The sequence below is a fragment of the Oncorhynchus clarkii genome, chromosome 5 (genome assembly GCF_045791955.1).
Source record: "Oncorhynchus clarkii lewisi isolate Uvic-CL-2024 chromosome 5, UVic_Ocla_1.0, whole genome shotgun sequence".
Lineage (NCBI taxonomy): Eukaryota > Metazoa > Chordata > Actinopteri > Salmoniformes > Salmonidae > Oncorhynchus > Oncorhynchus clarkii.
In genome coordinates, this window is record NC_092151.1 from 94373075 (window position 1) to 94400046 (window position 26972).

Below are 26972 nucleotides of genomic sequence, written 5' to 3' on the forward strand. Positions count from 1 at the left end.
AACTGAAGATCTCGTACAACTCTGTGTACTACTCTCTTCACTGTTGACGTTGAGACTGGTGTTTTGCGGGTACTATTTAATGAAGACCACTGATAATCTCCCTCGATCTGGGGCTCCACGCAAGATCTCACCCCGTGGGGTCAAAATGATCACAAGAACGGTGAGCAAAAATCCCAGAACCACATGGGGGGACCTAGTGAATGACCTGCAGAGAGCTGGGACCAAAGTAACAAAGCCTACCATCAGCAAGGGCATTGAAGATGAAACGTGGCTGGGTCTTTCAGCATGACAATGATCCCAAACACACCGCCCGGGCAACAAAGGAGTGGCTTCGTAAGAAGCATTTCAAGGTCCTGGAGTGGCCTAGCCAGTCTCCAGATCTCAACCCCATAGAAAATCTTTGGAGGGAGTTGAAAGTCTGTGTTGCCCAGCAACAGCCTCAAAACATCACTGCTCTAGAGGAGATCTGCATGGAGGAATGGGACAAAATACCAGCAACACCTTGTGAACCTTGTGAAGACTTACAGAAAACGTTTGACCTCTGTCATTGCCAACAAAGGGTATATAACAAAGTATTGAGATAAACTTTTGTTATTGACCAAATACTTATTTTCCACCATAATTTGCAAATGAATTAATAAAAAATCCTACAATGTGATTTTCTGGATTTTTTTTCTCATTTTGTCTGTCATAGTCGAAGTGCACCTATGATAAATTTACAGGCCTCTCTCATCTTTTTAAGTGGGAGAACTTGCACAATTGGTGGCTGACTAAATACTTTTTTGCCCCACTGTACTTGTCCTCTTTGCTCTTCCTAATATTTCTAAATTTCTTAATTCCATTCTTTTACTTATTAGATTTGTGTGTATTGTTGAATTTTTTTATATATATTACTGCACTGTTGGAGCATTTTGGCAAAGCAATTAACATTTTGTCATTTATACAAAGTGTTCTGTTTGTGGCAATTCCAATGCAACCACTCTCTATATTTTCAAGCATAGTGGTGGCTGCATCATGTTATGGGTGTGCTTGTAGTCGTTAAGAACTGGGGAGTTTTCAGGATAAAATCATCTTAATGGAGCTAAGCACAGGCAAAATCCTGGAGTAAAACCTGGTTTAGTATGCTTTCCAAATTAAACTGGGAGATTAATTCACCTTTCAGCAAGACAACAACCTGAAACACAAGGTCAATCTACACTGGAGTTACTTATCAAGAAGACAGTGAACGTTCCTGAGTGGCTGAGTTACAGTTTTGACTTAAATCTACTTGAAAATCTGTGGCAAGACCTGAAAATTGTTGTCTAGCAATGATCAACAACCAATTTGACAGATCTTGAAGAATTTCTTTAAAGATTGATGGGCAAATGTTGCAGAATCCAGGTGTTGAAAGCTCTTCGAGAATTACCCAGAAAGACTCACATCTGTAATCGTTGCCAAAGGTGCTTCTACAAAGTTTTGACTAAAAGGTGCGAATACTTACTGTATTTAATTTTAAATACATTTGTAAAAATGTCTAAAAAACGTATTTTCACTTTTTCATTATTTTGTGTGTAGATGAGTGAGAGAGAAAAAAATAACTATTTAATCCATTTTTAATTCAGGCTGTAACACAATAAAATGTGGAATAAGTCAAAGGGTATGAATACTTTCTGAAGGCACTGCAGTTAACTTAATCAACATGGTTTATGATACATTTAGTGTAGCAATCCCACTTTAATATAATGTAATTCACATTTTATTAGGCTGCTTTTTTACAGCCCTCTTTTACATGCCTTTCCTGTTACTCACAGAGGTTTGACGACACCACCTATCCTAATGCTGAAATAGAAACTGTGATGCTACAAAGAGAAAGGTTTGAGATGGGGTTGGTTGATATAAGGTATCCCTTCCCTTTAGACCTTAGGGTGGGCCAACTCGGGTTAGGCTTTCCTCGGGTTAGGCCTTCCTCGGGTTAGGCCTTCCTCGGGTTAGGCCTTCCTCGGGTTAGGCTTTCCTCGGGTTAGGCCTTCCTCGGGTTAGGCCTTCCTCGGGTTAGGCCTTCCTCGGGTTAGGCTTTCCTCGGGTTAGGCCTTCCTCGGATTAGGCCTTCCTCGGGTTAGGCCTTCCTCGGGTTAGGCCTTCCTCGGGTTAGGCCTTCCTCGGGTTAGGCTTTCCTCGGGTTAGGCCTTCCTCGGATTAGGCCTTCCTCGGGTTAGGCCTTCCTCGGGTTAGGCCTTCCTCGGGTTAGGCTTTCCTCGGGTTAGGCCTTCCTCGGGTTAGGCCTTCCATGGGTTAGACCTTCCTCGGGTTAGGCCTTCCTCGGGTTGGGCCTTCCTCGGGTTGGGCCTTCCTCGGGATGGGCCTTCCCGTCAGGGTAACTGTGCTGGGTGTTACCTCCACTGGACCTACCTGCCATGCGTTGACTGTAACTGCCCTGATTATTTCCTGTGCTGGGTGTCTGAGATCAAAGTCTTCAGGCCATAAAGGGGTGCTGGCTGTGCTGTGCTGGCATAGCTCACTGTCCTCCTGTTTCCTGGTTCACAGTACTGTCTCTTTTATATTTCTCTTGGTGGACTGGACAGGACAGACAATTGAACGGTGGCTGAGGACTGAACTGTCTACAGGACCAGGGAGAGCTTTCTAATAGACCTCTACAGCAATATATCCTCTACAGGTAAACCATGGGCTGCTATAGTGGGTGGTTTGAACCGTAATTGTCTTAAGTTATTTTGATTCTTCTAATGGTGGTGTGACGACAGCCATAATGTACCAGTGATAAGATATACATGTCATATGAATACATGCTTTAACATGTCCACATGCGTTGTTGTGGGATTTGATTCTTAATGGGATTTAAATGGGATTTAATTCTTAATGGGATTTAAATGGGATTTGATTCTTAATGGGATTTAAATGGGATTTGATTCTTAATGGGATTTAAATGGGATTTGATTCTTAATGGGATTTAAATGGGATTCAGATTCTATTGAATCATTTGATTTCATACGAGACATTGAAACCTAAACTTAAATTAAATTTATTGGAGCAGGAATCACAAGGCCTTAACCATCAGCTGTCACAATGTGTCAATATTGTTTTACTGTAAAAAGGGAGTGGTCTTGGCTGACATGGCAGCCATTTTATACCACTGATATATTGTCTGTATCCAAAATGTCACACTATTCCCAGGATAGTGCAATACATTTTGACCAGGGCCCAATAGGGCTCTGGTCAAAGATAGTGCACTTCGTAGTGCACTTTCCATACGATATGGATTCATACACACCTTTTCTCTCTAAATCTATAGATTGGAGACAAGACATTTTTTAATCATGGTGGTTTTGAGGAAGGTAAGATACCTATTACCGTACTCTTCTCGTACAAAATGTTTGAGATGAGCTTGTATGATTAGTAACAGGATCTATCCTCAACATTGTCTTTGACAGAAAATATGTCACAGACTGAATTTAAACATTATTTCGGGAGAATAGTTAAAAGGATTTGACGCAATGTCTTTCATAGCATGTCTGTGTAGGTGAATTTTCCATAGTTTTATCTCAGTATGTAGTCCAGTATTCTTAGTATTGACTATGTCCACCCCCCAGGGTGAATGGGTGTGGGTAGACTCCGGGCAGGGAGTGGCCATCGGAGCTGAGGTCAAGCTGACCGACACTGGAAAGCTGCAGCTCTTCGATGATGAAGGAAAGGTACTGTACCTGGTTACCTGTCCGATACCTACCTGTACCTCCTAACTGTCTACTGGAAGGTACCTAGTTACCTGTCCAATATCTACCTGTACCTCCTAACTGTCTACTGGAAGGTACTGTACCTAGTTACCTGTCCAATACCTACCTGTATCTCCTAACTGTCTACTGGAAGGTACTGTACCTAGTTACCTGTCCAATACCTACCTGCATCTCCTAACTGTCTACTGGAAGGTACTGTACCTAGTTACCTGTCCAATACCTACCTGTACCTCCTAACTGTCTACTGGAAGGTACTGTACCTAGTTACCTGTCCAATACCTACCTGTACCCCCTAACTGTCTACTGGAAGGTACCTAGTTACCTGTCCAATACCTACCTGTACCTCCTAACTGTCTACTGGAAGGTACTGTACCTAGTTACCTGTCCAATACCTACCTGTACCTCCTAACTGTCTACTGGAAGGTACTGTACCTAGTTACCTGTCCAATACCTACCTGTACCTCCTAACTGTCTACTGGAAGGTACTGTACCTAGTTACCTGTCCAATACCTACCTGTACCCCCTAACTGTCTACTGGAAGGTACCTAGTTACCTGTCCAATACCTACCTGTACCTCCTAACTGTCTACTGGAAGGTACTGTACCTAGTTACCTGTCCAATACCTACCTGTATCTCCTAACTGTCTACTGGAAGGTACTGTACCTAGTTACCTGTCCAATACCTACCTGTATCTCCTAACTGTCTACTGGAAGGTACTGTACCTGTCCTGTACACCTGAATGATTTTGTGAAATATTGTTACGTGTAATGTCCTCTTTTTGGGCGTGTTTCTGTTTACTATTTTGCCTTGAACCACCAATAACTTCTCATGAGGACATTTATTGATTGATTTATTTTTTGGGTTATTTAAAGTGAAATGAAGAGCTGGATGTTTTTTTGTTTTTTTTTGTCTATGAAATCTTTGAAATATTTCTCCTGATATTGTGATATATTGTGATATATTGTGATAGTGTCATTGATCGTTGCAGGAGCATGAGATCAACAAGAAGAAAGAGGAAGGATTCCGGCCCATGCACCCTACGTCTGTTAACGGAGTGGACGATATGATCAGACTGGGAGACCTCAACGAGGCCGGGCTCCTCAGGAACCTCCTGGTCCGACACAAGGACGGGATCATCTATGTTAGTATATTACATACATATATTGTGGTGTATTATATCAGTTATTTAGTCCCTATTCATTTCATTGTATCTGTAATCCACCCTGCTAAGTTCTTAAAACAATCATTGCCCCCCCCCCCCCCCCCCCCCCCCCCCCCAGCTGAGATGTGTGAAAGGTAGAACCAGGTAGAGTCAGGTAGAGTTTGGTTAAACCAGGTAGAGTCGGGTAGAACCAGGTAGAGTCTGGTAGAACCAGGTAGAGTCAGGTAGAGTTCGGTTAAACCAGGTAGAACCGGGTAGAGTCTGGTAGAACCAGGGAGAACCAGGTAGAGTCTGGTAGATCAGGGAGAACCGGGTAGAGTCTGGTAGAACCAGGGAGAACCAGGTAGAGTCTGGTAGATCAGGGAGAACCGGGTAGAGTCTGGTAGAACCAGGGAGAACCAGGTGGAGTCTGGTAGAGTCTGGTAGAGTTCGGTTAAACCAGGTAGAGTCAGGTAGAGTTCGGTTAAACCAGGTAGAGTCGGGTAGAACCGGGTAGAGTCTGGTAGAACCAGGTAGAGTCGGGTAGAACCAGGTAGAGTTCGGTTAAACCAGGTAGAGTCGGGTAGAACCAGGTAGAGTCAGGTAGAGTTCGGTTAAACCAGGTAGAGTCAGGTAGAGTTCGGTTAAACCAGGTAGAGTCGGGTAGAACCGGGTAGAGTCTGGTAGAACCAGGTAGAGTTGGGTAGAACCAGGTAGAGTTCGGTTAAATCAGGTAGAGTCGGGTAGAACCAGGTAGAGTCAGGTAGAGTTCGGTTAATCCAGGTAGAGTCGGGTAGAACCAGGTAGACCAGTTAAACCAGGTAGAGTCGGGTAGAGTCGGGTAGAACCGGGTAGAGTCTGGTAGAGTCATGTAGAGTCTGGTAGAACCGGGTAGAGTCTGGTAGAGTTTGGTTAAACCAGGTAGAGTCAGGTAGAGTTCGGTTAAACCAGGCAGAGTCTGGTAGAACCGGGTAGAGTCTGGTAGAACCTGGTAGAACCGGGTAGAGTCAGGTGGAGTCTGGTAGAACTATGTGGAGTCTGGTAGAGTCATGTAGAGTCTGGTAGAACCGGGTAGAGTCTGGTAGAACCAGGGAGAACCTGGTAGTCTGGTAGAGTTTGGTTAAACCAGGTAGAGTCAGGTAGAGTTCGGTTAAACCAGGCAGAGTCTGGTAGAACCGGGTAGAGTCTGGTAGAACCTGGTAGAACCGGGTAGAGTCAGGTGGAGTCTGGTAGAACTATGTGGAGTCTGGAAGAACCAGGTAGAGTCTGGTAGAAGCAGGTAGAGTCTGGTATAGTCTGATAGAACCAGGTAGAGTCTGGTAGAACCGGGTAGAGTCTGGTAGAACCGGGTAGAGTCTGGTAGAACCGGGGAGAGTCTGGTAGAACCGGGTAGAGTCTGGTAGAACCAGGTAGAGTCTGGTAGAGTCAGGTAGAACCACATGTGTTTTTATTGACAGACCACTGATCATAAGTGATCAAACATTATGCAAAGACTCAACTGTCATCTTCTTGGTTAAAAAGAACCCCATTCACAATCAATTATATATAACTAGTTTGTTCATGATGACTGGTGGTTTAGGCTCTAATGGAGACTCAGCACAGTATTCCTCTCTGGCTGAAGTGAATGCTCTGTCTGTGACAGATAGATAGACTTTGCCCTGTAGTTAGGATAATCACACTGGTGTTTGTCTCCATAGAGACTAATGTTCCTCTTATGTGTTGAATGAGAACGTTCCAGTGTTGCCCTGCCAAGCTGCCAACACCCTAAACCACTGTTTGTCTGCTTGCTTTCATGAATCAGGACTTGTTTGAAATATAGAAAACAGGGGACGATGTTTGGTTTGATATTTTATATAACGTTGCAAACATGAAATGTGATGTGGCTTCTGAACACCAAACCCATTGCAGTGACTTTCTAACCTTATAGATAGTAGGTTTTAGTATCATAACTGGGTAAAAAAAAGACCCAATGCAAATGTTTTTATTTCAATTATCAAATCATTTCTTACTTTACCGTAATAGATTTCTATTGAAATGGGCAACAAACACAAAAAAAACTATTTTTCAAGCAAGACTTTTGCTAGGACTGTCTGGGAATGGTCTGAGTGGGAGGGGGGAGGGGGGGGGAGGGGGAAACTGAAAACTAGCTGTTATTGGCAGAGAGGTTTGGAACTGTCTATATTATTGGTCAATGAGTCAATTCAGTGCCTGGTGACGTCGCCATGGATAGCCGAGACTCCCGCCCTCCTGCAGACCTGCTGATTAGAAGGTCCAGTGTAGATTGTATTTTCAACCAGCAACTGTCAGGAAATAACACTGATAAAAAAATACATTTTTAAAAAGCTGTTGTACAATATGAGATAAAACACAGATAAAAAAAAAAAAAACTGAATTCTGACTGCACTGGGCCTTTAAATGTCAAACCATTGGTTGTCTGGTTGTCATGGTATCTGGACAGTAAATCATAAACACTTCCTTGACTGAGTAGCCTCTCTGCGCTGTGTCCTGGCTGGAGGAGATTGTATAGCCTCTTTCTCAGGCAAGCGAGACTAAGGGTTATACTGTAGCGTTACTGAATGTTGTTTTAATGGAATGGTGTTGTTGGACACACACTCTTTTCATCAGTGGTGCCGCGTTCTGACGGATAACGTCTCTCTCATTCTCACACAATAACAGACACTCACATCACCCATCTCAGTACCACTGCGTGTGTGACAGCCGCAACGTTCCTCTCTCTGTGTTGTGTCTAGACTTACACAGGCTCCATTCTGGTGGCAGTGAACCCGTACCAGCTGCTGCCTCTCTATACTACAGAGCAGGTGCATCTGTACACGGACCGCCGGCTGGGAGAGCTGCCGCCACACGTGTTCGCCATCGCAGACAGCTGCTTCTTCAACATGAGACGCAACAAGAAGGACCAGTGCTGTGTCATCAGGTCGGAGAGGGGGGAGAGGGAGGGAGGGAGGGGGGGGGGGGGGGAGGGAGGGGGGGGGGGGGGGAGGAGAGGTAGGGGGAGGAAGGAGGGAGGGAGGAGAGGAGGGAGAGGGAGGAAGGGGGGGAGGGAGGGGAGAGAGGGAGGAGAGGGAGGAGAGGAGGGAGGGGTGAGAGGGGGCAGATGGGTGAGAGGGGGAGGAGAGGGAGGTTGTATACACACATCAGTTCAACTAGATTTGGTGGAGTTGTCAACTAACTTGATTTCAAGGTGAAATCAATAACAAAAACACGTAACATGTCATTGGGTTTAGGTCAAAAGTTGATGTAGCCTTAAAACAACCCGTGGCGGTTTTAGCACGTCGATCTTGTTGGGGGGAAAACAACAACAACAGAAGGATGCATGTCAGCAAAGCCACTGCACAACACATGAATTGCTCTGTAACGGTGACAAACTGTTAGTGTCCCAACAGAACTGCCTCAAGAAAACAGAGTCCATGTTTGTATGCAGCTTTATTAACTGACATGTATATATTTGTTTACATTGTTTGCAAACTGATATGTGACACGTATGCCAGAATATGCCCCCCCCCCCCGTATGCCCCCCCCCCCCCCCACAAAAATCAATTAATAATAATATTTATAATCTGCCCCACCTGCCCTGAATATTTTTAAATTTAACCTTTATTTAACCAGGTAGTTGAGAATGACGGGTCGCCACTGAAAACAACAACAAAAAATTAAATGCAATCAGTTTTCAACATTGATTCAAACGTCCTCATATTGATTTTCTTTGGTGGAAAATTGAAGTGGAAAAAACTTTTTGATTCAACACGTTTTTTTTTTGCCCCTGTGTGTGTGGGACCATGCACCATGATAAAATCAACTAGAAGAGTACATTTAGACTGTTCCCTGTGTGTGTGGGGCCATGCACCATGATAAAATCACCTAGAAGAGTACATTTAGACTGTCCCCTGTGTGTGTGGGACCATGCACCATGATAAAATCAACTAGAAGAGTACATTTAGACTCTTCCCTGTGTGTGTGGGGCCATGCACCATGATAAAATCACCTAGAAGAGTACATTTAGACTGTTCCCTGTGTGTGTGGGACCATGCACCATGATAAAATCAACTAGAAGACTACATTTAGACTCTTCCCTGTGTGTGTGGGGCCATGCACCATGATAAAATCACCTAGAAGAGTACATTTAGACTGTTCCCTGTGTGTGTGGGACCATGCACCATGATAAAATCAACTAGAAGACTACATTTAGACTCTTCCCTGTGTGTGTGGGGCCATGCACCATGATAAAATCAACTAGAAGAGTACATTTAGACTGTTCCCTGTGTGTGTGGGGCCATGCACCATGATAAAATCAACTAGAAGAGTACATTTAGACTGTTCCCTGTGTGTGTGGGACCATGCACCATGATAAAATCAACTAGAAGAGTACATTTAGACTGTTCCCTGTGTGTGTGGGGCCATGCACCATGATAAAATCAACTAGAAGAGTACATTTAGACTCTTCCCTGTGTGTGTGGGACCATGCACCATGATAAAATCAACTAGAAGAGTACATTTAGACTGTTCCCTGTGTGTGTGGGGCCATGCACCATGATAAAATCAACTAGAAGAGTGCATTTAGACTGTTCCCTGTGTGTGTGGGGCCATGCACCATGATAAAATCAACTAGAAGAGTACATTTAGACTCTTCCCTGTGTGTGTGGGACCATGCACCATGATAAAATCAACTAGAAGAGTACATTTAGACTGTCCCCTGTGTGTGTGGGGCCATGCACCATGATAAAATCAACTAGAAGACTACATTTAGACTGTCCCCTGTGTGTGTGGGACCATGCACCATGATAAAATCAACTAGAAGAGTACATTTAGACTGTTCCCTGTGTGTGTGGGGCCATGCACCATGATAAAATCAACTAGAAGAGTACATTTAGACTGTCCCCTGTGTGTGTGGGGCCATGCACCATGATAAAATCAACTAGAAGAGTACATTTAGACTGTTCCCTGTGTGTGTGGGGCCATGCACCATGATAAAATCACCTAGAAGAGTACATTTAGAATGTTCCCTGTGTGTGTGGGGCCATGCACCATGATAAAATCAACTAGAAGAGTACATTTAGACTCTTCCCTGTGTGTGTGGGGCCATGCACCATGATAAAATCACCTAGAAGAGTACATTTAGACTCTTCCCTGTGTGTGTGGGGCCATGCACCATGATAAAATCAACTAGAAGACTACATTTAGACTCTTCCCTGTGTGTGTGGGGCCATGCACCATGATAAAATCACCTAGAAGAGTACATTTAGACTGTCCCCTGTGTGTGTGGGGCCATGCACCATGATAAAATCAACTAGAAGACTACATTTAGACTGTCCCCTGTGTGTGTGGGACCATGCACCATGATAAAATCAACTAGAAGAGTACATTTAGACTGTTCCCTGTGTGTGTGGGGCCATGCACCATGATAAAATCAACTAGAAGAGTACATTTAGACTGTCCCCTGTGTGTGTGGGGCCATGCACCATGATAAAATCAACTAGAAGAGTACATTTAGACTGTTCCCTGTGTGTGTGGGACCATGCACCATTATAAAATCAACTAGAAGACTACATTTAGACTCTTCCCTGTGTGTGTGGGGCCATGCACCATGATAAAATCACCTAGAAGACTACATTTAGACTCTTCCCTGTGTGTGTGGGGCCATGCACCATGATAAAATCACCTAGAAGAGTACATTTAGACTGTTCCCTGTGTGTGTGGGGCCATGCACCATGATAAAATCACCTAGAAGAGTACATTTAGACTGTTCCCTGTGTGTGTGGGACCATGCACCATGATAAAATCACCTAGAAGAGTACATTTAGACTCTTCCCTGTGTGTGTGGGGCCATGCACCATGATAAAATCACCTAGAAGAGTACATTTAGACTGTTCCCTGTGTGTTTGGGACCATGCACCATGATAAAATCAACTAGAAGAGTACATTTAGACTGTCCCCTGTGTGTGTGGGGCCATGCACCATGATAAAATCAACTAGAAGAGTGCATTTAGACTGTTCCCTGTGTGTGTGGGGCCATGCACCATGATAAAATCAACTAGAAGAGTACATTTAGACTGTCCCCTGTGTGTGTGGGACCATGCACCATGATAAAATCACCTAGAAGAGTACATTTAGACTGTTCCCTGTGTGTGTGGGGCCATGCACCATGATACAATCAACTAGAAGAGTACATTTAGACTGTTCCCTGTGTGTGTGGGGCCATGCACCATGATAAAATCACCTAGAAGAGTGCATTTAGACTGTTCCCTGTGTGTGTGGGGCCATGCACCATGATAAAATCAACTAGAAGAGTACATTTAGACAGTAATAGCCTTTTAAAAAAACAATGTTCCCTGTGTGTTTCAGTGGCGAGTCTGGAGCGGGAAAGACCGAGAGCACCAAGTTAATGCTGCAGTTCCTAGCTGCTGTCAGCGGACAACACTCCTGGATAGAACAACAGATTCTGGAGGCTAACCCTATACTGGAGGGTAAAGGCTTTGATTTGATTTGATTGATTGATTCATGCGTTCATCAGGCTTGGATCTTCTTGCACCAGAATAATCAATGAATGTGATTTCAATCTGTTCTCCCTGTGGACCTGTGGTCCCTTTTTAATTACATTTTTATTATATTTTTTTCACTACCTTACAAACATATTTTAACTTCTGCTTATTCTTTCAGCCTTTGGTAATGCCAAAACCATCCGCAATGACAACTCCAGTCGTTTTGGGAAGTACATCGACATTAACTTCACTAAGGGCGGGGCCATCGAAGGGGCTAAGATAGAACAGTACCTCTTGGAGAAGTCTCGCGTCTGCAGACAGGTAGGAGACATGGATTTACATTCCATACGTACATTTACATCCATGAGAGAATGTCAATAAATATGTGTTACAATTAAAGGGGTGTTACAGTTAAAGGGGTGTTACAGTTAAAGGGGTGTGACAATTAAAGGGGTGTGACAATTAAAGGGGGTGTTACAATTAAAGGGGTGTTACAATTAAAGGGGTGTGTCAATTAAAGGGGTGTGACAATTAAAGGGGTGTTACAATTAAAGGGGTGTGACAAATAAAGGGGTGTGACAATTAAAGGGGTGTTACAGTTAAAGGGGTGTTACAATTAAAGGGGTGTTACAGTTAAAGGGGTGTTACAGTTAAAGGGGTGTGACAATTAAAGGGGTGTTACAGTTAAAGGGGTGTGACAATTAAAGGGGTGTTACAGTTAAAGGGGTGTTACAGTTAAAGGGGTGTGACAATTAAAGGGGTGTTACAGTTAAAGGGGTGTTACAGTTAAAGGGGTGTGACAATTAAAGGGGTGTTACAGTTAAAGGGGTGTTACAGTTAAAGGGGGTGTTACAATTAAAGTGGTGTGACAATTAAAGGGGTGTTTGTTTGTCAGGCCCCTGAGGAGAGGAACTACCACATTTTCTACTGTATGTTGATGGGGATGCCAGCTGAACAGAAGAAGATCCTGTCTCTAGGCAACGCCTCCGAGTACAACTACCTCACCATGGTAACAATCACACACGTGACTATGTAGTACAACTACCTCACCATGGTAACAACACAGACATATACACAGAGTGGACAAAACATTAGGAACACCTGCTCTTCCCATGACAGACTGACCAGGTGAATCCAGGTGAATCCAGGTGAAAGCTATGATCTCTTATTGATGTCACTTGTTAAATCCACTTCAATCAGTGGAGGTGAAGGGGAGGAGACGGGCTAAAGAAGGATTTTAAAATTGTGAGACAATTGAGACATGAACTGTGTGTGTGTGCCATTCAGAGGGTGAACGGGCAAGACAAAATATTTAAGTGTCTTTGAACGAGGTATGTTAGTTGGAGCCAGGCACACCAGTTTGTGTCAAGAACTGCAACGCTGCTGGGTTTTTCCACACACAACAGTTTTCCTTGTGTGTATCAAGAATGGTCCACCACCCAAAGGACATCCAGCCAACTTGACACAACTGTGGAAAGCATTGGAGTCAACATGGGACAGCACAATATTAGGAAGGTGTTCTTAATGTTTGGTATACTCAGTGTATATGCTAATAGTTTGTATTTACATGTATTGTGTTTATGGACCTCATTGGTACTACTACCAACACCTGGGATAGAATAAACTTAAATCCCTTATGGCTAGTTAAATAAAGATTCAATTAAGGCCTCCCGGGTGGCGCAGTGGTTAAGGGCGCTGTACTGCATCGCCAGCTGTGCCACCAGAGACCATGGGTTTGCGCCCAGGCTCTGTCGTAACCGGCCGCGACCGGGAGGTCCGTGGGGCGACGTAGGGCTTGGCCAGTAGGGATATCCTCATCTCATCGCGCACCAACGACTCCTGTGGCGGGCCGGGCGCAGTGCACGCTAACCAAGGTTGGCAGGTGCACGGTGTTTCCTCCGACACATTGGTGCGGCTGGCTTCCGGGTTGGATGCGCGCTGTGTTAAGAAGCAGTGCGGCTTGGTTGGGTTGTGAATCGGAGGACGCATGGCTTTCAACCTTCGTCTCTCCCGAGCCCATACGGGAGTTGTAGCGTTGAGACAAGATAGTAGCTACTAAAACAATTGGATACCACGAAATTGGGGAGAAAAAGGGGGTAAAATTCACACCAAAAAAATAATAAAGATGAAATAAAAACGAACAGTGCTTTTGTATGAGTTGATGTAAATGGGGACCAGGTCCAAAATGCATCAGTATCATCCTTGTTCTGAGCCTGGTTGTTGTCGTTCTGCGTTGTCAGGGTAACTGCACCAGTTGCGACGGGCGTGATGACATTAAGGAGTACGCCCACTTCCGCTCGGCCATGAAGATCCTGATGTTCTCTGAGAATGACTCCTGGGAGATCAACAAACTGCTGGCCGCCATTCTGCACCTGGGAAACGTCCACTTTGAAGGTCGGGATCAGGGAGGAGAGGAGAGGTTTATATGTTTGAAAGACAGGATCAGAGAGGAGAGGTTTATATGTTTGAAGGTCGGGATCAGGGAGGAGAGGTTTATATGTTTGAAGGTCGGGATCAGGGAGGAGAGGTTTATATGTCTGAAGGTCAGGATCAGGGAGGAGAGGTTTATATGTTTGAAGGTCAGGATCAGAGAGGAGAGGTTTATATGTCTGATGGTCAGGGTCAGGGAGGAGAGGTTTATATGTTTGAAGGTCGGGATCAGGGAGGAGAGGAGAGGTTTATATGTTCGAAAGACAGGATCGGGAAGGAGAGGTTTATATGTTTGAAGGTCAGGATCAGGGAGGAGAGGTTTATATGTTTGAAGGTCAGGATCAGGGAGGAGAGGTTTATATGTCTGAAGGTCAGGATCAGGGAGGAGAGGTTTATATCTTTGAAGATCAGGATCAGGGAGGAGAGGAGAGGTTTATATGTTTGAAAGACAGGATCGGGAAGGAGAGGTTTATATGTCTGAAGGTCAGGATCAGGGAGGAGAGGTTTATATCTTTGAAAATCAGGATCAGGGAGGAGAGGTTTATATCTTTGAAGATCAGGATCAGGGAGGAGAGGAGAGGTTTATATGTTTGAAAGACAGGATCGGGAAGGAGAGGTTTATATGTCTGAAGGTCAGGATCAGTGAGGAGAGGTTTATATCTTTGAAGATCAGGATCAGGGAGGAGAGGTTTATATCTTTGAAGATCAGGATCAGGGAGGAGAGGTTTATATGTCTGATGGTCAGGGTCAGGGAGGAGAGGTTTATATGTTTGAAGGTCAGGATCAGTGAGGAGAGGAGAGGTTTATATGTTTGAAAGACAGGATCAGGGAGGAGAGGTTTATATGTCTGAAGGTAAGGGTCAGGGAGGAGAGGTTTATATGTTTGAAGGTCGGGATCAGGGAGGAGAGGAGAGGTTTATATGTTTGAAAGACAGGATCAGGGAGGAGAGGTTTATATCTTTGAAGATCAGGATCAGGGTGGAGAGGTTTATATCTTTGAAGATCAGGATCAGGGAGGAGAGGTTTATATGTCTGATGGTCAGGGTCAGGGAGGAGAGGTTTATATGTTTGAAGGTCAGGATCAGTGAGGAGAGGAGAGGTTTATATGTTTGAAAGACAGGATCAGGGAGGAGAGGTTTATATGTCTGAAGGTAAGGGTCAGGGAGGAGAGGTTTATATGTTTGAAGGTCGGGATCAGGGAGGAGAGGAGAGGTTTATATGTTTGAAAGACAGGATCAGGGAGGAGAGGTTTATATGTCTGAAGGTCAGGATCAGGGAGGAGAGGTTTATATCTTTGAAGATCAGGATCAGGGAGGAGAGGTTTATATCTTTGAAGATCAGGATCAGGGAGGAGAGGAGAGGTTTATATCTTTGAAGATCAGGATCAGGGAGGAGAGGTTTATATCTTTGAAGGTCAGGATCAGTGAGGGTTTTATACTTTTGCTCTATTCAACCTATTCCTTGCATCTCCTGCCCTAGGAGTGGGACTTTACCCTAACCCATTTCTCATGCCATAGGATTGGGACTTTACCCTAACCCCTCTCTCCTGCCCTAGGTCTGGGACTTTACCCCAACCCCTCTCTCCTGGTATAGGATTGGGACTTTACCCTAGCACCTCTCTCCTGATATAGGACTGGGACTTTACCCCAACCCCTCTCTCCTGGTCTACGACTGGAACTTTACCCTAACCCCTCTCTCCTGGTCTAGGACTGAGACTTTACCCCAACCCCTCTCTCCAGGTCTAGGACTGGGACTTTACCCTAACCCCTCTCTCCTGGTCTAGGACTGGGACTTTACCCTAACCCGTCTCTCCTGGTCTAGGATTGGGACTTTACCCTAACCCCTCTCTCCTGGTATAGGATTGGGACTTTACCCTAACCCCTCTCTCCTGGTCTAGTATTGGGACTTTACCCCAACCCCTCTCTCCTGGTCTAGTATTGGGACTTTACCCTAACCCCTCTCTCCTGGTCTAGGATTGGGACTTTACCCTAACCCCTCTCTCCTGGTCTAGAATTGGGACTTTACCCCAACCCCTCTCTCTTGGTCCTGGATTGGGACTTTACCCTTAACCCTATATCCTGGTCTAGTATTGGGACTTTACCCCGACCCCTCTCTCCTGGTCTAGTATTGGGACTTTACCCCAACCCCTCATCTCTTCTTGGACCTACTACTATAATAAGGTTTAGAAGGAGGTGATAAAAACAGGATGTGAGGAATCATGGAAAGACAAGTTGAGATAGAGCCATGGTTTGGGGCTGTTGGGGAGGAAGACATTTTTTTGCATGTCAAATCCACTGGGCCGTTGAAGTACCTACTGTAACTGACTTCGGTATCTTTGATCCTTCCAGCCACCATTTTGAATAATCTGGAGAGCTGTGACATCATGACGTCACATCATTTCAACATGGCAGTGAAACTTCTGGAGGTGAGCCTGTCACTAACCTCAATCCCAGCCTGTCACTAGCCTCAATCCCAGCCTGTCACTAGCCTCAATCCCAGCCTGTCACAGGCCTCAGTCCCAGCCTGTCACTAGCCTCAATCCCAGCATGTCACTAGCCTCAATCCCAGTCTGTCACTAGCCTCAATCCCAGCCTGTCACTAGCCTCAATCCCAGCCTGTCACTAGCCTCAATCCCAGCCTGTCACTAGCCTCAATCCCAGCCTGTCACTAGCCTCAATCCCAGCCTGTCACTAGCCTCAATCCCAGCCTGTCACTAGCCTCAATCCCAGCCTGTCACTAGCCTCAATCCCAGCCTGTCACTAGCCTCAATCCCAGCCTGTCACTAGCCTCAATCCCAGCCTGTCACTAGCATCAATCCCAGTCTGTCACTAGTCTCAATCCCAGCCTGTCACAGGCCTCAGTCCCAGCCTGTCACTAGCCTCAATCCCAGCCTGTCACTAGCCTCAATCCCAGCCTGTCACTAGCCTCAATCCCAGCCTGTCACTAGCCTCAATCCCAGCCTGTCACTAGCCTCAATCCCAGCCTGTCACTAGCACCAATCCCAGTCTGTCACTAGCCTCAATCCCAGCCTGTCACTAGCCTCAATCCCAGCCTGTCACTAGCCTCAATCCCAGCCTGTCACTAGCATCAATCCTAGCCTGTCACTAGCCTCAATCCCAGCCTGTCACTAGACTCAATCCCAGCCTGTCACTAGCCTCAATCCCAGCATGTCACTAGCCTCAATCCCAGCCTGTCACTAGCCTCAATCCCAGCCTGTCACTAGACTCCATCCCATCCTGTCACTAGCCTCAATCCCAGCATGTCACTAGCCTCAATCCCAGTCTGTCACTAGCCTCAATCCCAGCCTGTCACTAGCCTCAATCCCAGCCTGTCACTAGCCTCAATCCCAGCCTGTCACTAGCCTCAATCCCAGCCTGTCACTAGCCTCAATCCCAGCCTGTCACTAGCCTCACTCCCAGCCTGTCACTAGCCTCAATCCCAGCCTGTCACTAGCCTCAATCCCAGCCTGTCACTAGCCTCAATCCCAGCCTGTCACTAGCATCAATCCCAGTCTGTCACTAGTCTCAATCCCAGCCTGTCACAGGCCTCAGTCCCAGCCTGTCACTAGCCTCAATCCCAGCCTGTCACTAGCCTCAATCCCAGCCTGTCACTAGCCTCAATCCCAGCCTGTCACTAGCCTCAATCCCAGCCTGTCACTAGCCTCAATCCCAGCCTGTCACTAGCCTCAATCCCAGCCTGTCACTAGCACCAATCCCAGTCTGTCACTAGCCTCAATCCCAGCCTGTCACTAGCCTCAATCCCAGCCTGTCACTAGCCTCAATCCCAGCCTGTCACTAGCATCAATCCCAGCCTGTCACTAGCATCAATCCCAGCCTGTCACTAGCCTCAATCCCAGTCTGTCACTAGCCTCAATCCCAGCATGTCACTAGCCTCAATCCCAGCCTGTCACTAGCCTCAATCCCAGCCTGTCACTAGACTCCATCCCAGCCTGTCACTAGCCTCAATCCCAGCATGTCACTAGCCTCAATCCCAGCCTGTCACTAGCCTCCATCCCAGCCTGTCACTAGCCTCAATCCCAGCCTGTCACTAGCCTCAATCCCAGCCTGTCACTAGCCTCAATCCCAGCCTGTCACTAGCCTCAATCCCAGCCTGTCACTAGCCTCAATCCCAGCCTGTCACTAGCCTCAATCCCAGCCTGTCACTAGCCTCAATCCTAGCCTGTCACTAGCCTAAATCCCAGCCTGTCACTAGCCTCAATCCAGCCTGTCACTAGCCTCAATCCCAGCCTGTTACTAGCCTCAATCCCAGCCTGTCACTAGCCTCAATCCCAGCCTGTCACTAGCCTCAATCCTAGCCTGTCACTAGCCTAAATCCCAGCCTGTCACTAGCCTCAATCCAGCATGTCACTAGCCTCAATCCCAGCCTGTCACTGGCCTCAGTCCCAGACGTTCTAGATGTCTCCGTACCCCGGAAACTGCTTTCGGTTCTCAGGAATACGATAGGTTACACAAGAATATCATGTGATATCTGTTGGCTCCAGACTAACCTGTCACTGACCTCTGTAATGTCCCTCTCTGTGTGTGGTTCAGGTGGACCCCAAGGCCCTGGAGAAGAGTCTGACCCAGCGTTCCTTCATGACCTCCAGGGAGAGTGTGACCAAACCTCTCACCTCAGCCCAAGCCATGGACGGCAAAGACGCATTTGTCAAGGTGAGACTGGTCCCACTTCTTGTCTTGCCAAATTGAGTGACAATGAAATGACAAGACAGCACAAACTGATCTGGGACCAGGCTAGGTAATGAACATAGGAGTTGACAAGACAACACAAACAGATCTGGGACCAGGCTAGGTAATGACCATAGGAGTTGACAAGACAACACAAACAGACCTGGGACCAGGTAATAACCATAGGAGTTGACAAGACAACACAAACAGATCTGGGACCAGGCTAGGTAATGACCATAGGGGTTGACAAGACAACACAAACAGACCTGGGACCAGGCTAGGGGACTGCATGTGCTCCTACTAAGATCATAATATATCTGGAGTTTAAATCAGAAGCTCTTCTTTGTGAACCTTTTCAGTCATTAGTTAAAAATATAAACGTTATCATCTTTGATGCTTGGCAATAATATAATAATGTCTCTAAGATAATGTATGATAATGTACAATGCAAATAGGACAGTATGATAATGTTTGCTAGTATTATACTCTGTTGCTCTGTTTTCCACCAGGCCATCTATGGTAGGCTGTTTGTCTGGGTGGTGGGGAAGATCAACAAGGCTGTGTTCAAGCCTCCTCCTGAGGACACTAAATACGTCAGACAGTCTATCGGTCTGCTGGACATCTTCGGCTTCGAGAACTTCAACAAAAACAGGTCTGTACCATCACAAAATAATTCATTCATTCCCACAGGGGGAATTAGGGTTGCAAAATTCCATTAACTTTTCAAAAAAAATCCCAGGTTTTCTTGAAAAAATGTACACAATGTATTTTACAATATATATATTTTATTTGTTTTTAATCCCATCCTTCAGCTACCATCAACCCCTCCCATCTATCTCTGAATCCCATCCAGTCCCATCCTTCAGCTACCCCCAACCCCTCCCATCTATCTCTGAATCCCATCCAGTCCCATCCTTCAGCTACCATCAACCCCTCCCATCTATCTCTGAATCCCATCCAGTCCCATCCTTCAGCTACCCTCAACCCCTCCCATCTATCTCTGAATCCCATCCAGTCCCATCCTTCAGCTACCCTCAACCCCTCCCATCTATCTCTGAATCCCATCCAGTCCCATCCTTCAGCTACCCTCAACAACTCCCATCTATCTCTGAATCCCATCCAGTCCCATCCTTCAGCTACCATCAACCCCTCCCATCTATCTCTGAATCCCATCCAGTCCCATCCTTCAGCTACCATCATTCCCTCCCATCTATCTCTGAATCCCATCCAGTCCCATCCTTCAGCTACCATCATTCCCTCCCATCTATCTCTGAATCCCATCCAGTCCCATCCTTCAGCTACCATCAACCCCTCCCATCTATCTCTGAATCCCATCCAGTCCCATCCTTCAGCTACCCTCAACCCCTCCCATCTATCTCTGAATCCCATCCAGTCCCATCCGTCAGCTACCCTCAACCCCTCCCATCTATCTCTGACCACCATCCAGTCCCATCCTTCAGCTACCCTCAACCCCTCCCATCTATCTCTGAATCCCATCCAGTCCCATCCTTCAGCTAACAAATAACAAATTATCTAATGACTCTGTCTCTTTGCAGCTGAATCTGCAGAGCTGGGATGGTCGTATCCCCCATATATATCTACAGTGCCTTGCGAAAGTATTCGGCCCCCTTGAACTTTGCGACCTTTTGCCACATTTCAGGCTTCAAACATAAAGATATAAAACTGTATTTTTTTGTGAAGAATCAACAACAAGTGGGACACAATCATGAAGTGGAACGACATTTATTGGATATTTCAAACTTTTTTAACAAATCAAAAACTGAAAAATTGGGCGTGCAAAATTATTCAGCCCCTTTACTTTCAGTGCAGCAAACTCTCTACAGAAGTTCAGTGAGGATCTCTGAATGATCCAATGTTGACCTAAATGACTAATGATGATAAATACAATCCACCTGTGTGTAATCAAGTCTCCGTATAAATGCACCTGCACTGTGATAGTCTCAGAGGTCCGTTAAAAGCGCAGAGAGCATCATGAAGAACAAGGAACACACCAGGCAGGTCCGAGATACTGTTGTGAAGAAGTTTAAAGCCGGATTTGGATACAAAAATATTTCCCAAGCTTTAAACAGCCCAAGGAGCACTGTGCAAGCGATAATATTGAAATGGAAGGAGTATCAGACCACTGCAAATCTACCAAGACCTGGCCGTCCCTCTAAACTTTCAGCTCATACAAGGAGAAGACTGATCAGAGATGCAGCCAAGAGGCCCATGATCACTCTGGATGAACTGCAGAGATCTACAGCTGAGGTGGGAGACTCTGTCCATAGGACAACAATCAGTCATATATTGCACAAATCTGGCCTTTATGGAAGAGTGGCAAGAAGAAAGCCATTTCTTAAAGATATCCATAAAAAGTGTTGTTTAAAGTTTGCCACAAGCCACCTGGGAGACACACCAAACATGTGGAAGAAGGTGCTCTGGTCAGATGAAACCAAATTGAACTTTTTGGCAACAATGCAAAACGTTATGTTTGGCGTAAAAGCAACACAGCTGAACACACCATCCCCACTGTCAAACATGGTGGTGGCAGCATCATGGTGTGGGCCTGCTTTTCTTCAGCAGGGACAGGGAAGATGGTTAAAATTGATGGGAAGATGGATGGAGCCAAATACAGGACCATTCTGGAAGAAAACCTGATGGAGTCTGCAAAAGACTTGAGACTGGGATGAAGATTTGTCTTCCAACAAGACAATGATCCAAAACATAAAGCAAAATCTACAATGGAATGGTTCAAAAATAAACATATCCAGGTGTTAGAATGGCCAAGTCAAAGTCCAGACCTGAATCCAATCGAGAATATGTGGAAAGAACTGAAAACTGCTGTTCACAAATGCTCTCCATCCAACCTCACTGAGCTCGAGCTGTTTTGCAAGGAGGAATGGGAAAAAATGTCAGTCTCTCGATGTGCAAAACTGATAGAGACATACCCCAAGCGACTTACAGCTGTAATCGCAGCAAAAGGTGGCGCTACAAAGTATTAACTTAAGGGGGCTGAACAATTTTGCACGCCCAATTTTTCAGTTTTTGATTTGTTAAAAAAGTTTGAAATATCCAATAAATGTCGTTCCACTTCATGATTGTGTCCCACTTGTTGTTGATTCTTCACAAAAAATACAGTTTTATATCTTTATGTTTGAAGCCTGAAATGTGGCAAAAGGTCGCAAAGTTCAAGGGGGCCGAATACTTTCGCAAGGCACTGTATATATATATATAACATTCTATTGGTTGCAAGAATTTTGTAAAAATTCTAAGTTTTGAATCCTGCGTTGTTTTGCATATCGGTTCATAAACCATGTGCCATGGAATCAGTACATTGAAAATCTCTTCCCAACTATTTTGCAACCCGTGCAGCACAGCTGTCAGTTTACGACTTTAGTCTCCCTAACGTCAGTCGGGCCTTTGACTTTAGTCATCGTCCTAAAGTGTGTCCCAACCAATCTTTTGATTATTGTGTGGGTCGTTCGTTCGTTACGTTACAGTTTTGAGCAGCTGTGCATCAACTTCGCCAACGAGCAGCTGCAGCAGTTCTTTGTGAAGCATGTCTTCAAGCTGGAGCAGGACGAGTACGCCCGCGAGAACATCGTCTGGAAGCACATCGAATACAACGACAACCAGAGAACACTGGACGTGCTGGCCAACAAGTCTCTTAACATCCTGGCACTTATCGACGAGGAGAGCAACTTCCCCAAGGTACCTAGTCTCCGCCTTGTACTTTAAAACCACGTCTCAAATGGCACCCTATTCCCTATGTAGTGCACTACTATAGACCAGGACCCTATGGCTCCATATTCCCTATATAGTGCACTACTTTAGACCAGGACCCTATGGCTCCATATTCCCTATATAGTGCACTACTTTAGACCAGGACCCTATGGCTCCATATTCCCTATATAGTGCACTACTTTAGACCAGGACCCTATGGCTCCATATTCCCTATATAGTGCACTACTTTAGACCAGGACGCTATGGCACCCTATTCCCTACATAGTGCACTACTTTAGACCAGGACCCTATGGCTCCATATTCCCTATATAGTGCACTAGTATAGGGCCCATAGGGTTCTGGTCTATAGTAGTGCACTATATAGGCAATAGGGTGCCATTTGTGATGCAAATTAATTCAGTGACACTTACACTACTTCTTTTGGTTGCCGTTTCCCAATTACACTGTGCTCTGAAGTACCCACTTCATGTGCAACTGATTATAAGGCCTCTATGTATGTTATTAGGTCTTCCCGAATAGCCCCTGTGGATAGGCCAGGGAAGAGACCCATAGCTCTAAAGTGCAAGTAACATTCCGAGTGAGGCCCTGTGATAGACTAGCGTCCTGTCTAGGTGATGTTCGTGTACATCAAGCTGCCTCAAGCTACAGAAACAAGAAATAGTCTCTTACGCTATGGGCCGTTCTGGCTCGGTCAAGTGGAAAGGTCCTAACGCTTCGAGTTCTTTGTTCTGTCTGTCTGTCTGTCTGTCTGTCTGTCTGTCTGTCTGTCTGTCTCTGTCTGTCTCTGTATCTGTCTCTGTCTCTGTTTGTTTGTTTAGGGTACAGATACTACCATGATCAACAAGATGAACCAGGTACATGGGAAGGGCGATGTCTACGTTCCCCCTAAAAACAACCATGACACCCAGTTTGGAATCCAGCATTTCGCCGGGGTGGTCCACTACGATTCAAAAGGTATCCCAAAAGATTAAGACGCAAACATCGTATGGCTAGACTCTAAACTGTAATGACAGAGTTTGTACCTGTGTTGGATTGAGATCCACTTGACTTATTTCAACCTGCCCACTATTTGTGTTTGATATAATCATTATAAAGTCTGTATAATGTAATCTGCGTCCCAAGATGGCACCCTATTCCCTATTTGCCCTGGTCAAAAGTAGTGCACTATGTAGGGAATAGTGTGCCATTTGGGACAAGCACTAGTATAGTCTCATGTTGTTATTTAGGTTTCCTTGAGAAGAACAGAGATGCTCTGAGCACTGACCTCATCCAACTGGTGGAGAAATCGTCCAATAAGATGCTAAAGCAGGCATTCCAGAACGAGCTCTCCTCCAATGGCGAGATAGCCAGCGCCAACCCCAAGATGACCATCACTCCCAAGAACTCTCTACGGGTCAGTGGAACCCTGGGAACCCCGTGGAAAGAGGCCTAGGAAACCCCTGGAGCAGAATCAATATAACACAGATACCCAGCGGTCAAAGCTGCTTCATTGGTTCCTCTATATCGATTATTTTCAGTGTTTAAACGATTAAAACCAGTTATAGAGTAGGTAGAAAGGATAATGTATATATATACTAACAATCCCCAAAGTGAAAACTAGACAGTCAGGGAGAATCAAAAATTCCCAAAATGTCATGATATGGGGCACCCGTTGATTTTATTTCATGTTTGAGTCACTCGGATACAGTAGCATAAGAACATGGCATCAGGAAATTTGCTTTTAAACTGTAAAACATATTTAAAAACTTGTGGTAAAACATGTAGAATTGCTGGAAATGTGCTTTAAAATAGCTACATTTTAGAGTCACTCAGATACAGTAGCATAAGAATACATACACTCTCTCTGTCTCTCTCTGTCTCGGTCTCTGTCTCTCTCTCTCTTGTCTCTCTGTTGCTGTCTCTCTGTCTCTCTCTGTCTCGGTCTCTGTCTCTCTCTCTCTCTCTTGTCTCTCTGTCTCGGTCTCTCTGTTGCTGTCTCTCTGTCTCTCTGTCTCGGTCTCTGTCTCTCTCTCTCTCTCTCTGTTGCTGTCTCTCTGTCTCTCTCTCTCTGTTTCTCTGTCTCTCTCTGTCTCTCTGTCTCTCTGTCTCTCTGTCTCGGTCTCTCTGTTGCTGTCTCTCTGTTTTTCCCTCTCTCTTGTAGTAACCAAAAAAGTGCTAAACAAATAATTATATATTTTAGATTCTTCAAAGTAGACTCCCTTTGCCTTGATGACAACATTTCACACTCTTGGCATTCTCTCAACCAGCTTCACCTGGAATGCTTTTCCAACAGTCTTTAAGGAAATCCCACATATGCTGAGCACTTGTTGTCTGCTTTTCCTTTACTCTGCTGTCCAACTCATCCCAAACCATCTCAATTGGGTTGAGGTCAGGTGATTGTGGAGGCCAGGTCATCTGATCAAGCACTCCATCACTCTCTTTCTTGGCCAACTAGCCCTTACACAGATGATAGTCCCTCTAAGTGCAAACCAGATGGGATGGCGTATCGCTGCAGAATGCTGTGGTAGTCATGCAGGTTAAGTGTGCCTTGATTTCTAAATGAATCACTGACAGTGTCACCAGCAAAGCAACCCCACACCATCACACCACCTCCTCCATGCTTCACGGTGGGAACCACACATGCAGAGATCCTCCGTTCACCTACTCTGCGTCTCACAAAGACACGACAGTTGGAACCAGAAATCTCAAATGTAGACTCATCAGACCAAAGGACAGATTTCCACTGGTCTAATGTCCATTGCACGTGTTTGTTGGCCCAAGCAAATCTCTTCTTCTTATTGGTGTCCTTCAGTAGTGCTTTCTTTGCAGCAATTCAACCATCAAGACCTGATTCACACAGTCTCCTCTGAACAGCTGATGTTGAGATGTGTTTTTTACTTGAACTCAGTGAATAATTTATTTGGGTTGCAATCTGAGGTGCAGTTAGTTAACTCTAATGATCTTATCACCTGCAGCAGAGGTAATTCTGAGTCTTCCTTTCCTGTGGCGGTCCTCATGAGAGCCAGTTTCATCATAGCGTTTGATGGTTTTTGCGACTGCACTTGAAGAAACTTGAAATGTTCCGTATTGACTGACCTTCATGTCTTAAAGTATTGATGGACTGTTGTTTCTCTTTGCTTATTTGAGCTGTTATTGCCATAATATGGACTTGGTCTTTTACCAAATAGGGCTATCCTCTGTATACCACCCCTACCTTGTCACAACACAACTGATTGGCTCATACGCATTAAGAAGGAAAGAAATTCCACAAATTAACTTTTAAGAAGGCACACCTGTTAATTGTAATGCATTCCAGGTGACTACCTCATGAAGCTGGTTGAGAGAATGCCAAGAGTGCGCAAAGCTGTCATCAAGGCAAAGGGTGGCTACTTTGAAGAATCTTAAATCTAAAATATATTTTGATTTGTTGAACACTTTTTTTGGTTGCTACATGATTCCATATGTCTTATTTCATAGTTTTGATGTCTTCACTATTATTCTACAAATGTAGAAAATAGTACAAATAAAGAAAAACCCTGGAATGAGTAGGTGTGTCCCAACATTTGACTGGTACTGTGTATTCTGTATACTGTATATATATATTTATATTTCTGTCTTTATATATTTCACTCTCTTTCGTTCTCTACAGCAGCTAACGGTTGATGCTAAGAAGCGTGCTCCTACGTTGAGCGGCCAGTTCCGTCAGTCCCTAGACGCCCTGATGAAGACCTTGACCGCCTGCCAGCCCTACTTCATCCGCTGCATTAAGCCCAACGACTTCAAGAAGCCTATGGTGTGTCAGAAGTCCTATTCAATTAGGGATAATATGTACTTCTATGGTTTTAGTACAGTCACCTTAATCAATTATGATGTTTTGAAATGTCCGTCACTCATTGTAACTGTCCAGTAAAAAAAAAAAATCACACTTTTTAAAAGTTCATATTCTCTTAACTCATACCCAGATAATGTTGTTGTCTCATCCTATACTCGTATTTCTGGCCAAAACATAAATTGGAGAAAAAAAGACTCCTAAAACCCCACCTCAAACTTGTATCTCAGACTGTTTTCAAAAATGTTTGCTATTTCATCATAGAACATGATGTCATGTCGGCTCACTGGCTGAGCTGGCCAATCAACGGTCTACTCACATTCATATTTTTAATGACCATTATATGCCCACACCATTCTGTTGTTGGGATACTCCCACACCATTCTGTTGTTGGGATACTCCCACACCATTCTGTTGTTGGGATACTCCCACACCATTCTGTTGTTGGGGTACTCCCACACCATTCTGTTGTTGGGATACTCCCACACCATTCTGTTGTTGGGATACTCCCACACCATTCTGATGTTGGGGTACTCCCACACCATTCTGATGTTGGGGTACTCCCACACCATTCTGTTGTTGGGGTACTCCCACACCATTCTGTTGTTTGGGTACTCCCACACCATTCTGTTGTTTGGGTACTCCCACACCATTCTGTTGTTGGGGTACTCCCACACCATTCTGTTGTTGGGGTACTCCCACACCATTCTGTTGTTGGGGTACTCCCACACCATTCTGTTGTTGGGGTACTCCCACAGCATTCTGTTGTTGGGGTACTCCCACACCATTCTGTTTTTGGGGTACTCCCACACCATTCTGTTGTTGGGGTACGCCCACACCATTCTGTTGTTGGGGTACTCCCACACCATTCTGTTGTTCGGGTACGCCCACAGAATGGTGGGATACGCCCACACCATTCTGATGTTGGGGTACTCCCACACC

General features: G+C 45.2%; 1 protein-coding gene across 1 annotated transcript in view; it reads left to right on the forward strand.

Annotated features, from left to right (window-relative positions):
• The first annotated feature begins 3302 nt into the window (after nt 1-3302).
• Nucleotides 3303-26972, forward strand: part of LOC139410292 (unconventional myosin-VIIb) — a 64080-nt gene continuing 40410 nt past the window's right edge. The window contains exons 1-15 of the mRNA XM_071155780.1: nt 3303-3329; nt 3585-3686; nt 4714-4866; nt 7617-7801; nt 11227-11348; nt 11542-11684; nt 12259-12372; nt 13604-13757; nt 16142-16218; nt 18344-18463; nt 18988-19130; nt 21979-22189; nt 23041-23176; nt 23449-23615; nt 25851-25994. Coding sequence (XP_071011881.1) covers nt 3312-3329; nt 3585-3686; nt 4714-4866; nt 7617-7801; nt 11227-11348; nt 11542-11684; nt 12259-12372; nt 13604-13757; nt 16142-16218; nt 18344-18463; nt 18988-19130; nt 21979-22189; nt 23041-23176; nt 23449-23615; nt 25851-25994 — 1989 coding nt within the window. The 5' untranslated portion in view covers nt 3303-3311. The remainder of the gene's footprint in view (nt 3330-3584; nt 3687-4713; nt 4867-7616; nt 7802-11226; nt 11349-11541; nt 11685-12258; nt 12373-13603; nt 13758-16141; nt 16219-18343; nt 18464-18987; nt 19131-21978; nt 22190-23040; nt 23177-23448; nt 23616-25850; nt 25995-26972) is intronic.